The sequence below is a fragment of the Gavialis gangeticus genome, unplaced genomic scaffold, assembly GCF_001723915.1.
Source record: "Gavialis gangeticus isolate Ggan-Ray unplaced genomic scaffold, GavGan_comp1, whole genome shotgun sequence".
Classification (NCBI taxonomy): domain Eukaryota; kingdom Metazoa; phylum Chordata; order Crocodylia; family Gavialidae; genus Gavialis; species Gavialis gangeticus.
Genome location: NW_017728992.1, coordinates 96503912 through 96520081, shown reverse-complemented (window position 1 = coordinate 96520081; position 16170 = coordinate 96503912). Strand labels below are relative to the sequence as shown.

General features: G+C 40.3%; 1 protein-coding gene across 2 annotated transcripts in view; it reads left to right on the top strand.

Annotated features, from left to right (window-relative positions):
- NDC80 (NDC80, kinetochore complex component) overlaps positions 1–12649 on the top strand; it is a 40750-nt gene extending 28101 nt beyond the window's left edge. For both annotated transcript variants that reach the window (XM_019525883.1, XM_019525891.1), the window contains exons 10-17: positions 526–670; positions 951–1156; positions 4598–4750; positions 6064–6153; positions 8123–8215; positions 10330–10460; positions 11352–11454; positions 11851–12649. In XM_019525883.1, coding sequence (XP_019381428.1) covers positions 526–670; positions 951–1156; positions 4598–4750; positions 6064–6153; positions 8123–8215; positions 10330–10460; positions 11352–11454; positions 11851–11973 — 1044 coding nt within the window. In that variant the 3' untranslated portion in view covers positions 11974–12649. The remainder of the gene's footprint in view (positions 1–525; positions 671–950; positions 1157–4597; positions 4751–6063; positions 6154–8122; positions 8216–10329; positions 10461–11351; positions 11455–11850) is intronic.
- The last annotated feature ends 3521 nt before the right edge of the window (positions 12650–16170 follow it).

Here is a 16170-nt window from a genome sequence, read left to right as displayed (position 1 = left end):
TGTTTGAAAAGTTAGTTTTGTTGCTAGTAAATTTAAATTAATGTAGTGTCTGTTTAGGCAGGAATCTAAGTACTGCTTGCTATTCCAAATGTGCTGATTTTAAAAGTTTCCTTGGTTTTCTACCTTTTCCCCTGTTTTGTTTTGGTTTTTTTTGTTTTTTTTAGTCTTACCAAACCATCAAATATGAATTATCTGAAGCAGAACTCTCTTATTACTTATCTATACGATACATCTAATAATGTAACATTAGCCACTAGCGTTGATTTGGACTCCTAGGTGGTACTGTAATATAAGTAGATGTTGGAGGCTTTCAGAATGAAATGTTTACACTTAAAAAAAACAGCTTTAGATATATTTTGATTAAAATCAATTACTACAGATATCTAAAACGAGGGTGTTCAAATGGAAATCTCATGGAGCTCAAAGCTGTCTGTAATCGCACTTTTCTTATAAAGTAGAACTAGTTATTTCTATAAATTTATTGAGATGGTAGTTGTTTCATTTGCCAATCCCCCTTCCCCACAGGATCGTTTAGTTTCACTACGAAAAGTGAAATCTTCTTTGCAAGCAGATGTTCAGAAATACCAGGCTTACATGGCTAATCTGGAGTCTCATGCAGCCGTCCTTGACCAGAAACTGAAAGGCATTAATGAGGAATTTGAAGCAGTAGGTAAGAAAACATGAGTCACGAATGCTGGACCAAGCTAATAAACAGCTGTCTTACTGCTGTAAGAGACATGTATACTGTCCACATCTCAAAGGGAGACTTTCCCAAATAAATGTGAAATAAAGATGTTATATGACTTGTAGCCAGTCTGTACAATCTTGGCAGGGTGGACATGAATGATTACTTCCTAGGCTAAAATGTGCCTTACTTTTTTTTTTAAATGCGTAGACAAGGATTTTTCTCTTGTGGTCACAGTAATTTTAACAAATGGTTTTGTATTCAGAAATAAAAGTTGAAGCAATGAAGCAAGAAAATGCTCGCCTCCAGCACATATTTGAGAACCAAAAGTACTCAGTTGCAGACATTAAGAGAATAAATCACGAAAGAAGTGAGTTGCAGCAAACTATCAACAAACTGACTAAGGAGCTGGAAGCAGAACAACACCTGTTGTGGAATGAAGAGCTAAAATATGCTAGAGGCAAAGAGGCGGTATGTGAAACTGCTACTAGTTTGCAAGACAGTTGTCATTCTTAAAACTGAAATTAAAAACTCCTTCCTAATGAATTCAACAGTATCGGGAATATTTTAGATGAAAAATCATAAAATAGTACCGTTTAGTATTCTTTTGAACCATCTTCCTCTGCCTTACTACCTATTTTGTGTGTAGGGGAAGTGTCTTTTCATATAGTTATGCATCCAGAGTGAAAGAGGAAGAATATTGTACATCTCTCAATCACTAATGTTAAAGCAGCAAATAAGTTAAGGTTAGCAGAGGCAAGGGTTTCTGAGGTTGATATCTTTTTATTGAACCAACGATATACCTTGTTTACTAAAAAATATAAGATAACAATATGACGGCTCTCTTTCCCACCCACCCCCATATATAGAATCTAATTATAGAAAACTTATAAATTTGTTACAATTTTCCAGGTATAGATTGTGATTATTGGAGGTCTGCCTTTGAGTTTGAGTTTGTCCCCTTCCCACTGCTGCAGAAGGGAAAATAAAATCTGGGGTCTAGGTAGCTCCCCTGCCTTCTTCCTGTTGTAGCCCCTTCCTGCCCCTTTTTATTCCTAGACACTGCTGTACCTGAGTACGTGGAAGTAAGGAGCGAATTAAAAAAAAAAACTGAATTTGACCTAAGCGTATATGTAGTAATTTGAATATGGTACCCATGGATGTATTTCACCTAGAACTGATGCATTTTACCTTTTTTTTTTGAAACTACTGCAAGTTTTATAACGTACCTCACAAACGCACCTTTTTTTAAGCATTACTTTTTGTACCTACTTATAGTACAAATTGTGCATGATATTAATCTAAAGCCAAAAGGCTCATGATTTACTATATATGTTCATTGGGCTGGGCTCCAGCATAGTCAACAGCACTTCAAGCCATGGTGACCCCACAGCTCACTGCTCAGTTTGTGTGTGGCCCCCACTCATGACTGTTAGCACGTGTTCTTGTCATGAGTCCTAGGATCCTCCAAAAATGTATATGCAGATGAGGCACAGGGCAACCTGGTCTCGCACAACCTCATGGAGGGTAGAGCCACACTAATCATAGGTTGACAGAGGGGTCTGAGTGAACTGTTTTAGGCCCCATTTGGTGGTGTTTGTCAGACATTTAAAGCTGGTGAAGAAACAGGAATCATTGGAAATGAGAAAGAAAGGCACACCTCGGCTATGCGAGTGAAGAAGTTGAAATTTATTCAATGTTGTGGCTCACCATAACTTAGAAAAAATGTGGGCTCTGAGGGGGGCTGTGTACAATGGGCATTTATTCAGATGGGCTACATTTAACCTATCCTTGTTTTAGCTTCCCATCACTTACCTGGCAGGGGAAACACCATGTATCTGAGTCCAAGAAGTTAGTTTTCCTTAAGCCCCTGGGGGATTACTGTTCTTCTAGCGTGGCTTAATACCTGCTGAGGTGCTGGGGCTTAATGCCCATTTTATGGAAAAGGGAGGCTCCTTCCTAGCTTGCTCCTGCGGCTGTGTGGCTGAGGGCAAGCGAAACTTGGGAGCATCTGAACCCCAAGCCTCTGGGCTTAGGCCTGCTTGTAGGATGTCTGCCAAAGATGTTGAAAATATCTGAAGCCCCTGGTGGGGGGGTGGAGGATGTTTGCTGGTTGTAGGGCCACTTTTATAGTTCTGAACCGACTCATAGATTTGGACTTGATTTGTCTGATTTTGGGCTTGGAACATGAAAAATTTCTATAAAAATGAATAAATAAATAAAAGTTTGTCATCACTGTGTTTGCTCAATATGGGCCAAGTGTTTTATAAACATGCTCAGTGTTGGGTGTATAGTTGGTTTCCATTACTGAGCACATGCTGCTTTTGGCAGCAGTTTAATGAGGTTTCCTTGTATGTGAATTTAGCTGAGGGCCTTTTTTTTCCCCCTTGCTGATTTTGTGGTGGGGAATCTCTTCTTGTATTGGGCTTAATCCAGTTATTGGGAGGGATAGCATTAGACAAGCTTTTGAATGCAAGACATTCTTCTTCCTCAGGTCAATGTCTTGCATTTGAAACCTAGCTTAACTCTAACTCTATCCCAACTATATGGTTGGGCCAGTAAAAGATATCATCCAAAAAATCTTCCCCATGCACAATTTCTGGAGTATCATGACTACAACTTATACTATCATAAGGTTAGCAGCACATTCGTAGAGCTAAATACTGCTGTTGCAATATAAATGATATCATTTCATCGTCTTCACTAATTTTTAGGGTCAGATTCATTTCTTGCTTCAGCTGAAAATTCAACTGTGGTTCTTGATATACCACTTTAAAATGGAAAGCTCAAAAGATCCTTTCTGATTTCCTATGTATTAATTTAAGTGTTACTTGCCTTCTAACTGTAAAACTTAAAGAAAAGAAAAGTAAAAAAAAAAAACAAAAAAAAAAAGGTGAGTGAGTTCTGGGCACCACACTTTAACAAGGACACACACAAGCTTGAGAGAATCCAAAGAAGAGCCACCCATGTATCAGTCTTAAAAGGCAAGCTATACGAGGAAAGGCTGAGGGATCTGGGACTCTTCAGCATGAGGAAAAGAAGGCAATGGGGACCTAGTACCACTACACTAGGAGAGTACATCAAGGGCTCGATGAGCAACTGTTCACCAGGGCACCCGAGGGGAAAACCAGGAGTAATAGCCACAAACTCCTGGAAGACCAATTTCAGGCTCAACATTAGGAAAAACTTCACAGTCAAGGTGTCCAGACTGTAGAAAAAGCTCCCTCCAGAGGTGGTGCAATCCTCTTCAAGAGGAGACTAGACAGTCACTTTGCTGGGGTCACCTGACCCCCAGTTGTCTTTCCTGTTTGGTGCAGAGGGCTGGACCCAATGATCTTCCAAGGTCCCTTCTGGCCTTACAATCTATTAATTGCATAAAGTGACTAGGTACACTATTAAATACTCACACTTCATGAGTAAAAGAGGCCAGTAGAAAGGAAGGAGGCTAAACTTCTGTATTTTCTTCTATACCACATGTAACTTTTTTTTTCCCCCAAAAAACTAGCTGCTAGATATTGGAGCAAGTATTATAGAAAAGGGAATATAGTGAGATCAATCAATACCTGCCACTTCCTGGGCAAAAGTAAAGCTTGCACACAATCCACAGGGAGCAGAACAATGAGCAGATAGGGAGCCAAGCATGCTGCTACTTAGAGCAGGTAATTAAAGAAATATCTTTTGCATCATTCTTGCCTTTCAAAAATAAGGTGTTTATCTCACTTCAGGGCACATTTGTATGTGAGAGCACTCTTGCCTTTTATAAGTGATGAAAAGTTTTGTAGATTTTCTGTCCAAATCTTAGAAAAGTCTAACAATAGCTATGGAGAAGTTGTAGCCAGAACAATGAAGGCTTGCCAAACTGATGTATGCTTTAAATTTGTTCATTTTGGGCTTTTTTTCTCTCCCAAACAGATTGAAACGCAACTTGCAGAGTATCACAAGCTGGCTCGAAAGCTGAAACTTATCCCTGTAAGCGCAGAGAATTCCAAAGGCCTTGACTTTGAGATTAAGTTTAACCCTGAGGCAGGACCAAATTGTCTAGTCCAATACAGAACACAGATTAATGTAAGTGAGCACTGCTGCTTCTCTCACTGTCTCCAGTCTTGATCTCTTCCTATGCTGACTTGGCTGGTATAGGACTATTCTCATTAAATCAGGATCACCTCCAGGAACTCCTTCGCGCTTCTTCCCACAAGTCCCAGGTCTCCTGACTTAGGCCTCTTTTAAGTGCCCTTTTCTAGGAACTAGGTATATCTTCCCTCTTAACTCTACATTAAATCTTTGGGGGGAAGACTTTTTCCCTATCTTTCTCCATTCTAGAGGAATTAAATCAAAGAGGGCCCTCTGTTCCCTCTTCCTCTTTTTAAATCAAAATTATGGGAGAATTGCTCAGATTTCTTCTCCCTTCTCCAAAGTATGCTCTGCTGCTGCCTTTGGGTCTCTGCTTAGTTTTTTTTTTTCCTCACCAGCAGGACATGTCTAACCCTTTCCTTTATTGTAGTTGCCTCTGTTTCCTCCTGGGTCCCCACTCTTCCTAGAAGACTGGCTTGCTTTTTCTTTCCTGCTCTCCCTCTCTCCCTAGATGGTTTGCGCCAACTGTCCCCTATGGGTGTAATTCCCCCTAGGCACAGCTCGGGCTTCTGTGCGGACAACCCTTGTGCCTGTTTACTTATCTTTCAGGGAGAGTGGGTTGATCGTTGCTCATGGCTTGTCCTGGTCCCAGTAAGCTCATAAGGGTCTGGCATGTAGGTCTCCTTTGAGGATTTCCCCCTTCCCACCCCCTCCTCCTGCCACCGCAGCATTTTATAATATTTCCTGCACCAGGGATGCCAAACACCAAGCTATTCTTGGCATCTTTTTTTTTTTTAAACTGCTCACTTCCCTCTGGGTTAACTGGGGCCCATTTCCCAGAGTATGTGTCCTTATGCTCCCGGGACTGCCAGCAGCTGTTCCACCCCCCCAAGCACCCAAGTGGCACTGCTCATCCGGGCCCGGACAGGTGTGTTCCTGGCCAACATGGCCAGTCCTGCAGGAGCATAGCAGGGGCTTGGGACCCTGTCCTTGCCACACACGGTAAGGTAAATAATCTAAATAAAAAGCACAGGAGGGAGTTTCCCTTCAAAGGGAGTGGCAGTGCAGACATCATTTTCAGTCTACTTTTTGCTATTAAAATGGCTTGTTTTAAAGTGTGTGTCATGTTGAACATGGTTTCAAATTTACCACAACTCAAACCTCTGAAAAACTGGAATTGTTTTAACTCTGCATAATAGGGATTATGTTTATTTCTAAATTTGTAAAGAAATTCTGGAGGTTCACTGAAATATATTCTTGTTATGGCATTTCCTGTTTTTTTTACATGGTTTTGCATTCTATTACAGGCTCCTCTTATGGAACTCATAAACCAAACCGAAGAAGAAATCAGACAAGCTACCCACCGGAAAATGGGTTTGGAAGATACCTTGGAACAGGTGCATCATGTATACTTTTTACAGTGGTTCTTAACTTTTTTAGACTTGGGGGTACCCTTTGGAAAGTGCCAGCTCTTGGTTTTCAATTGTTTTTTGGAGAACTGAAAAATAAGAGTAATTCTTCTGTTACTCTTATTAATTTGGACCACATCAGGGCACAATGTTTTTAATACTATGGATTTCTATTTGAAATTTCTGTTTATCATGAGTCCTATTTGCACACCTAATAGTATTAACATTACACGGTACCCTTGAAAAGATCTTAAAGTACCCTAGCATGCTGTATCATTCTGCAGAATCACTGGTTTATGGTATCTTGAAGTTTCAGCATTAAGTTTAAACTGTCTACACTTAATCAGTGACAGACTAATAAAAGCATTTTGTGGGATCAGGGCTGTCCAGTTTCTGTGGGCTGTCAGTTGTTGGACAGCCTACAGATGATGATGGATAACTCTAACTTTTTTTTTATTTTATATATTATTTTTTAAGTAAAATGGGCTGTCCCACACTTCTCACTAGCCTAACAAACAAATCAGCGACTAACATAGCTACATTTCGAAGCAGAATTAAGTCCAGGAGGGATTTGAAAGAGAACAATGGATTAGACTAGGAAAAGTATTGCAAGCTTGGGAGTAGTATAGGAAAAAACTGCAGGTATATCTGGGGAAAGCTGAGAAAAGGATCAGTTGCCTTTTGACCTTTCTGAGAGAAACAACGTATTGCTGAGTGTACTGTTACTACAGGTTCTTTAAGTTATTTATTATTAGTTCTTTGTACATGAAAAGTTTGATCTAATTTTTTTGCATACTAAACTATCCATTCCATTTCTAGTAAATAAATAGATAGTAAGAATATTCAGAGTTATTGTAGACATCTTGAATGCAGTTTGAAACATTTCAGTTGTCACCTTTTTGAAAATACAGATTTGTGTAATTAATAAGGCTTTTTAAGATCTTGTTGGACTTCTTGGATAATCTGTGTGGGTAGGTATCAAGTTTATTCTAATCTCATTTTCTGCAGGGACATTCCATATCTTCTCTGTTAGTGGAGATTATTTTTGCCTATGAAAACACAGTTAGAGATTTATGAACTTTAAATTTTCTTGTATTTAAATATGTAAAAATGTTCAGATTCTACATGGCAGTCCGGAATCTATGAATATCCAGACTGGTGCTATCTTCTGTAGCACCAAAACATTTTTCTATCTTTACTGTTGCAAAAACAAACTGGCTCCACTTGTTTCACAATTGTTAATACAGTATAACCTCATAAATCTAGAACTCAATAATCCAGCACATCAGGGAGTAGCAGCAGCTAGGGGAAGACAGAAGCAGCAGAGGGGGAAGCAGCAGCTGGTCCTGGAGCAACAGGGGAGAAAGCTTGCACACAGTGGCTGCTACCACCATGCATGCAGAGCAGTGGCGTGCAGTGCTGGAACTGCTGCTCCAGAACTGGCTGCCGCTACTTCTCCCCCACTCTGTAATCAGCCACCACTCCGGTTTCAAAAATCCAAATTTTCAAATTTCTGGCAAGTGCTCAGTTCCAAGCATGCCAGATTTATGAGGTTATACAGTGTGAGCAAATTGCAAAACATGCCAGTCTCAAAAAAGGAGGGGTGGGGGGCTTTAATGACTATTAAGAAAGGACTCTTCAGTCTCATCAGTTATCTGACTAAGAATGAGGCAGCAAATATGTGAAGCTTGTTAGGCACCTGTTTGGGTTAACAAAAGGCTATTGTATATAACATTTAGCCTTTGAGTTCAATATCAGCTTGGGGTAAGGATAAATGTAGTGGCTTCAAAAGGAGGAGGAAAAGCTGCCACTTGAGCTCACAGCAGCTTTATGCTGTAGCTGTTATGTGGTCCTGTAGTGATGCAAGTGGGGTATGTTGCTCCACCTCAAACCAGCATATGAAGCAGACTTGTTAGTTTTTTGGGAGGAGGGTTTTGACCACATTTTATACTTCCAGGTGAACACGATGGTTGTGGAAAAGAAAAGCAATGTAAAAGTATTGAAGGAAGAAGCACAAAAGCTGGATGACCTTTATCATCAGAAACTTAAGGTAAGCATTATTTTTATAAAGCAAATATGTTGTTCGCACTGACAATCTACATTCTGGGTGACCTTTTGAGCTGTAGTACTGCCACATCCATAAAAAAACTAGGACATAACTGAGAGTAAGCACTCGAGAGCCTTGATCTAATATTCAGTAGGGCAGTTTATTGCCAGCCTAAGCCATTTTCAAGGGACCCTAGGCCAAGCTGCAGAAGTATGGCTAAGCAGAAGACCCCCCGCTCCCAAACTGTGACAACTAGCTTGGTCAGCAGAGTAGAGGAAGCCATCCATATGTTTAGCTAACACAGCAATGAGATGTAGTTATACAAAGCACAAGGCCTGAAAGGAAACATTATAAGGGAAGACCATATGTTAAAGAATCCAAATACACTATATCATAGCTTAAAATAGTAGTAGCGATTGCTGTAACCAAATGTATCGGATGTTATTTTGCTATAATATAGAGAGAGTTTTGCTGAAATCATTTGTAAAAACAAAATGGCCTTGTCAGAAAAGACGATAAACTAAGGTAAAGAAGAAACAGGACAGTGTTGAAGAGCATTCCACAATGGGAAAGTTGAAAGGAAATAAGGAAACCCTTCCTTTTACTTTCCCAAGCACATTCATCCCAACTAGTTGACACCTTCCAAATCCACAAGAGAACTGGACTGAACTAGATCCAAAAGTTTCAGTGAAACAAACTTTAATAAAACCAGGTCGGAAGTCAGTCATTTAGAATCCGCCATCTATAAATGAGGTATAGACTAGGGGGGAATTTGGAGAACTCGGCAAATTCAAGGCCTGCTGCTAGTCTGCGTGTTACGCTCCTCCTACCTCTCATGTGTCCCCAGCTGGTATAGGTGAAAATCTGTTGTGCTGTCATGTGTAGCCAGACTTTGGGACAAATTAGGGGTTTTGAAATGAAAGCAAATAAAAGGTCAGGGTGTATAGATGTGTTTGTCTTTTATCAGTAGCCAACCCACATGGTTACCTATAATCTAGGTAATGAGCTCCAATTCCCACTTTCCCTTATGCTTCAGTACCACTTTTTGTATGTCATTTATGCATATGTTGTCTATTATAGCATCACCAGTGGTGTTATGGTTCATGGTGGAGGGGCTTCATGGTTAAATTTTCTCTTTGGAATAAGAGTGCCCCTTCCACTGGCTACTGACTTGTCCTCCTAACATCATCTTTGCTGTTTGGGAGCCTGTGGCATTCTGTAGCAAGCCTGCCTTTATCTATTATTGTTCTGAGAACTATTTTGACACTGATATTTGAAAAATCATTTTTTCTCTTAAGTTAGTGTTAACACTAGAAACAAGAGGTTCTGCATGACTTGCTAATTGGTGCACTGTTTAGGTTGCTGAAGGCTATTGAACTAGTCCGTTGGCACAAATGCATCTGAAACTTAGCTACTAATATAAGCTGTGCATGTTCCATGCTATTGAGGTAATTCAGTAAAACACCCAGCAACTGCAAGGTTGGTTATAATAAGACAATTCATATAACCCTTCTATACACTTCTCAAAGTACTCTGCAACATTAAAGAGATGTTATCAATTTCCACCAGTTTTTTTTGAGCAAAGGTCTGATAAAGCTTCTCAACTTAAAAGATTATAAATCAGTTTGGTTGATTTTTTTTGTGGGTTTTCCAGCCAGTCTTCCTGAATACAGTTATTTGGTAACATCCCTTATTGGACCATCAACATTATGACCCTACTGAATGTAGAAAGTCATTCTCCAGAAAAGCGAAATACTTTTAAAAAATTAAATTATGGTTTAAAAATTGGTAGAAATATTCCAATTGTAAGAAGGGTAAATAAATTCCAAATAACCTAAACGGGTGATGGTAACAGACTCGGAACATCTGGCATATTGAAAGGGTGGTTTGCAGGAACAAGCTTTAAAAGGTGAAGTGCAGGTAATACGCAATACTACAACAGAACCCTGCAAATGGTTTTTATATTTTTCTACCACACCAATGCATTTTGGAATAATGAGTATGTATGATTTAATAATTTTCCTATAAGTATCAGTCATAAATTGAAAACATTGTTCAGTCAGTTAGGTTAATATTTCTATTTTTCCTTCTAATTTTTCATCTGCTGTTTATTTCAGGAAGCTGAAGAAGAGGAGAAAAAATGTGCAAATGAGCTGGAATTGTTAGAGAAGCATAAACACTTACTTGAGAGTGGAGTCAATGAAGGTTTTAGTGAAGCCATGAATGAGCTTCATGATGTTCAGCGGCAGTAAGTCTAATGGCTTCTTGATCTGGCTTTCAAGATTTACTGGGTGGGTCAGGGGTTGGCAACATTTTCCAATGGAATAGGGCTGGAATGAACCTGCTCAGATCAGAGGCAAGCGCACACTAATACCCAGCTGCTGCCACTTGGTGCATGGCACAGTGAAAGCCCCCTTCTGCTTAAGCCAGTGCCAGCAGACTGGCAAAGATCTCCTCCTTATCTGGAGTCCCAGATAGCTGGCTGCAACACAGCACAGAGAGGAGCCCCTACTGCCGAAACCATGGCTCTGAGGGCCAGATCCAATGGTTTTGAGCCATAGGTTGCTGACCCCTGGGATAGGTTGTGTTTAAGTTCTAACACATTTAGCTTCTTTATAAAATTTCTCAAATTGGATAGTGAACAGGTACCAAATTCATTCAATTTTTTTGAGCTAGACTTGATATCATTTCTGTAAACTTAAAGCTCTGGAGTCTTTTTCATTGATTGATAAATATTCTGTAAAACACTTATTGTTTCTTTATAGACATGCTCATTCTATTTCCAAGCACTTTCAGAACATGTATCTGTTTCTAATAGAATAGAAAAGTCAAACTCATTTGGCCCCTTGGCCTTATGTTTGACACTGCTGTAGTAGAGTTTGAGGATCCAGCAGAGGCCTATATGAGTTCCATACTACATGCCCAAAAAATCAGGAAGGTTATACTTTGATATAATTATCTTCATCTCATTTTCCTACTGATCCTTTATTCTTAATTGACCAGATTAACGGTCATTATTTTGCAAATGTATGCACTAAACAAGTTTCAATCCAATTTGAAATGAATTGTACTATGAAAACTTTCCAGTAATCTTCCTGTCCTTTAACCATAGCAAAGTGACTATGCTGTTTAACTTTAGATACCAGGTTGTTATGCAGACGACAACAGAAGAGAGCAGAAAAGTGGGTGATAACTTGAACCGTCTGTTGGAAGTAATTACAACTCATTTAGTATCGGTGGAGGTATGTCATAACTGCTACTGTTTTACAGTGAAATCCTTCCACATATGACACTATCTTTTAAAAAAAAAAAAAAAAAAAGCTGCATCCATATCAAGTGTATGTGTATTAAAATTTTTAAATACCAAACGGTACTTGTAGTCAGGCTAACCAGGACTTGGGAGCTTTGATAATGAAGTTATTTAGTACAGATCAAAGACAACAGTTGTGTATGTAATAGTAATATCTTGTCAGGTTTGTTTTCTACCTGCTAAATCTTCTGCAAGAACAAGGTGGTTAAAAACACTTCAGTGGTAGAAAGTGAAATTCAAACGTGTGCAATTGCAGATCCCTACATTTAAGCAGAGGCCATGGTTACATTTCTGAATATGTAACTAATTTACTGTAACTCCCTTCTAGAAATACCTTGGGGAACAGAAAGCAAAAGTTGATAGAGACTTTGAAGAATTTGCATCTGAAAATCTGTTGGCAAACTTGAGAGAGATCCTAGACAACTATAGGAAGAAGGCTGATGCTCTGTAACTCTCAAAAGGAGAAAAGTGAACTTTTTTGTGCTGTGGAGCTCTAGAGGCATCTATCTTTGAACATAAGCATTGCCTGTTAACTTCATTTTTGTCATCTGTATCAGTGTTAATTTTTTTAGAGACACTTTTAAACCTACTTAGTTTCTATTTTAGTTTTTAATCTATGCATAATTCTGTAAGCCATTAATAAAATTGTATGAAGTTTCAGTTCAGTCTTTGTCAATTTATGCTACTGTACAGGTGCCTGCGTAAAGACATGATCCTTGGAATTTACTTTTGATTTCTATGTAATAATGGATGATGTTCAAGTCATTTTGTGCTTCTCTAGGAACAGTCAGTAGAAAGGAGATAATGTGCGCTTTGCAAAAAGACCCAAAATACACCTGGAGGTGAGACGAGCAGCTCCCAGTAGTAATACAGGGGGCACCACCAACTGGAAAATCTGCCACTTGAGAACTGTAAACTTGCTAATGTTGATGAAATAGTAGTAATAATAAGATTACTACTAGTAATAATGAATGAGAACTTTTCTTTCCTCTTTTTAAAGTTTATTTTGGATATATATAACAGTATTTGTATATAATCAAACTTTGTTTAATAACATGCATCCTTCCCCCAAGCTCTGCAAAAAAAAAAAAAAAAAAAGTTCTTTGAGGGGGGAGGTTTCCTAATAGTAACAATATAATCAAATACAAACAGAATGTGGGCGAGGGAAGAGGAGTGTGTACAAGACCTTTTTCAACATAGATAAGTATCAGAAAAAAATCTAAACTATTTTAGGGAACTTTAAAATCTGGATATCTCCAAATAGTTTAGAGAAATTGAGGTTAGTCATAGTAAAGTACAGCCAGAAGGAGTCAAGATGGCTGCTTTAAGTGCCTGTGTCCTTAGCCTGACAAAGGGTTTTTGAACCCGAAAGCTTGCTTAATAATTGTTTTCCAACTTTTTAAGTTGGTCTAATAAAAGATATCAGATTCACCTAAAGAACCTTGTCTGCCTATGTCCTTAGACCAGCACGGCTACAACCTACACCCCTGTGCTTTCAAAAGAAATACTAATCTTGCTCCCTGAATATGTCTGCACCAGAGAGCTTATAGACAAAGCAATTTATCATCTCTGGCAGCATGAGTGGTTGTGCTGATTCAGCTAATGCTGGCTGTACTACAATGAGAGAGAAGGGGAAAGAGCACTTAAGAGGGCATCAACTGTCAGACTCAAAGGGGGGAAGTAAGCTTATCAGGGCTTCTGCTTAAAAGCAATTGACTTAAGAGCTCTCTCTTTCTAGAAGCCCTGATAAGCCCACCTCTACTAGAAGACCTGAAATTTCCGTAAAGGAAAAAAAAGACTCGGTAAACAGGATTAAGTGGATTCTTCCCTCTTTTTTGTTAGAACAGTGAACTATTATTCTTAGATTCCTAAATATCCGTTTCACACTCCAGTAACTTCTCTTAACTGTTATACCAAGGCTTTTTTGATAATCTGACAAATTCTTCTATTCCCTCTTACATTGTCCTTTTAATGCTTCTCTCCATTCTTGCCTTTTTTTCAGGCTGTTTTAATTTTGAATTGTCACCTTTTTCTTGGTTGCCAAGCAAACTCTTGCCTCAGAATGTTTCTTCAGGCTAGTTTTCAATTACTTACATGACAGTACACTCATATACACCTAGTTATATGGGGGCAATAAACAAATGCATAAATCTTGATATTACCTCTTTCCTTTTAAAGTAAAAGTTGTTGTCTTTCATTGCTTCCTGGTATCAGTCCATCCATGCTTCCCTAAATTGCTTGTCTTTTATATGTTCTGCTTAACTTGGGGCACAATCTGGAGTTATGCTTCAGAGTATCCCACTGAGTGAGCAAAATTTAAATAAATCTCATTTCAGTGGGACTACGTGCACTGGAAGCAGTTGAAGAACTGTGGCAAAAATGACCTGTTCTTAAGTGTCATGTTAAATGTATGGCTTGAGGGGGAAGGGGAGCAGAGTGGTACCAGTGGAGGACTAATTTGTCATACCTGCCAAAAAGATTGGTCCTGACCTGGGCTAAGCCACATGACCAATACTGGACCAGATTTTTAGTTGACTTGTATCAGGATTTCTTTGTCAAGTAGTATATGTATATTAATGACAATGGGTGTGTATTTGATCTGGGAGTTGTTTAGTCTTGAGTAAGCTACTCACAAGTAAACATTCCCAGGCAGGTGTCTACACATGCAGGGTCTCAGAAGCAGACCTCCTGCTCGTGAGGAGGAGAATCTGCTTCTGCCCCCAATGGTCCTGCACCGGCCTCCTGCAGCATCCAGGGGCTGGCAGGGAGCATGGGGCCAGGAGATGGCTGTCACCTGGCAGAGTCTGAGACCTTGCTCCCTGCCCCTGGGGGGCTGCCTGCTGCTGGGATGGGGAAAATGTTCCCTTGCCCAGGTAGCAAGCTACTTCTGGCCCTAACTACTCAACTAGGGGCAGAGGACTTGGAAAGAGCTGCAGGGTTGGAGCAGGTCCCAGCCCCCTGCTCCACTGGTGGATGGGGCAGGAAACTGGGACCTGGTCCAACCCTGCAGCTATTTACAAGCCCCATGTCTTGATCACTGTATCAGGGCATGGGACTGGGATTTGCCCTGACCAGTTCCCAGCCCCCACTCCACAATCGGCCCCTGCCCAGTGGAGAGCCTAGATAAGGACCTCCTAGTTGGGACCCAAATTGGGGCGATCAAGGTTGCAGAGCGGCCACTGAGGGATAAGAGCAGGGATTGGCAGCTTCCTGCTGCTGGGGCAGAGGGACATTGTCCCCATCCCTTGGCAGCAGGAAGCCCTTGGGGGCAAGGAGCAGTCGCCCACGCCCTGCTGTCCAGGAGCACATTTGCTCCCAGAGGTCTATGCAGAGGTCACATTTGCTCCCAGAGGGCTACTGTGTAGTTACTGATCTCGAGTAAATTTGCTACTTGCATTTGCAGGTAGTAAATTTACTCGCTATTGGAGCCAATTACTGTACAGTAAGCATCTGTACATGTAGATGCAAATGTTTACTGTGCAGTGTGGTAACAAATTTAACCTGGCTCCTAACTTGACTAAGAAAACAGACAGAGACCAGAGGTGCTGATACTGCTTATTTCAGTTACGTGTTCTGAGATAAGGAATCCAGCATGCCTTGTTTTGTCTTGATATATTACCCTGTGCACGGATGTTTTCTTTAAGTAAACTGCCTGTATGTCTGTGTGTGTTAGATCAGTGATTTACTGTCCAAGGTTGTATTTTTCTCTTTCTCTGTCTTAAGTATAAATATGCTTGTAAACTTATAGAGTTCGAGAAATCCTTTGAAACAGACAAGTGGGTGATTCCCCTTGCTGTCTGGAATCCTCCCTGTGATCACAGTATAGCCCTAAATAAAGAAAAGCTGGCTCTGTCAGTTCTGATTCAACCACAACATGAAGTTTGATTTCTTCCACAATTTGGTGCCAGGACTTGGATAGAGACGCCCAGAGTGATCAGTCAGGACACAGACGTCTCTTCACTGAAGCCCTGGTGCCAAACCAAGATAAGAGACCTTTTGAAATCTCTATTGGGGCTTTTCAGTGAGAGGCTGTCTCTGTGTCTTCCTGAGTCACTGCTTGAGGCTCACCCTATCCAAACGTTTTTTTCTGCCAGAACTGTCAGACCCACTGTGTAAGTAGTAACTGTGAGTAGAAAGAGTTAAGGTTAAAGACTCTGTGTTGCTGTTGTCAATGAAAGTATTTCCCCATGTGAAATTGAGTTAAGTTCTGTAAAGAACTATGAGGTCTCTCTTAGGCCAGGAGTGGAAACCTTGTGCAGCCGCCCTGAAGACAACAGATTTGTTTTGTGTGCTCTTCGAAAGAAAGGGTGCAAAGTGGAAACTTAAGAGTGCGAGTGTTTTCTACGATAAGCGTTGACCAAGGCTGAGACTAAAGAGATGCTCTTGAACCTTGTGTCTCAACGCAGAAATCCCTTTGTGTGAATTGAGAGTATGAATTGAGAAATATGAGCTGCTGACCAGGTCTGAGACCAAGGTTGGGTTCAGCCGCCCCAAGGCTGTCCGGAAGGCTAGTTTTGAATGCAAGGGGGCCCAACGGGAACCTCGTGACCCAGTGGACAGGTTTACCCTTTCCCCACCCTCATAAATGAGCCGTGTCTAACCGTGAGTAACTGCATTGTGTGCTGTTATTGCAGTGGTGTCTTGTCTT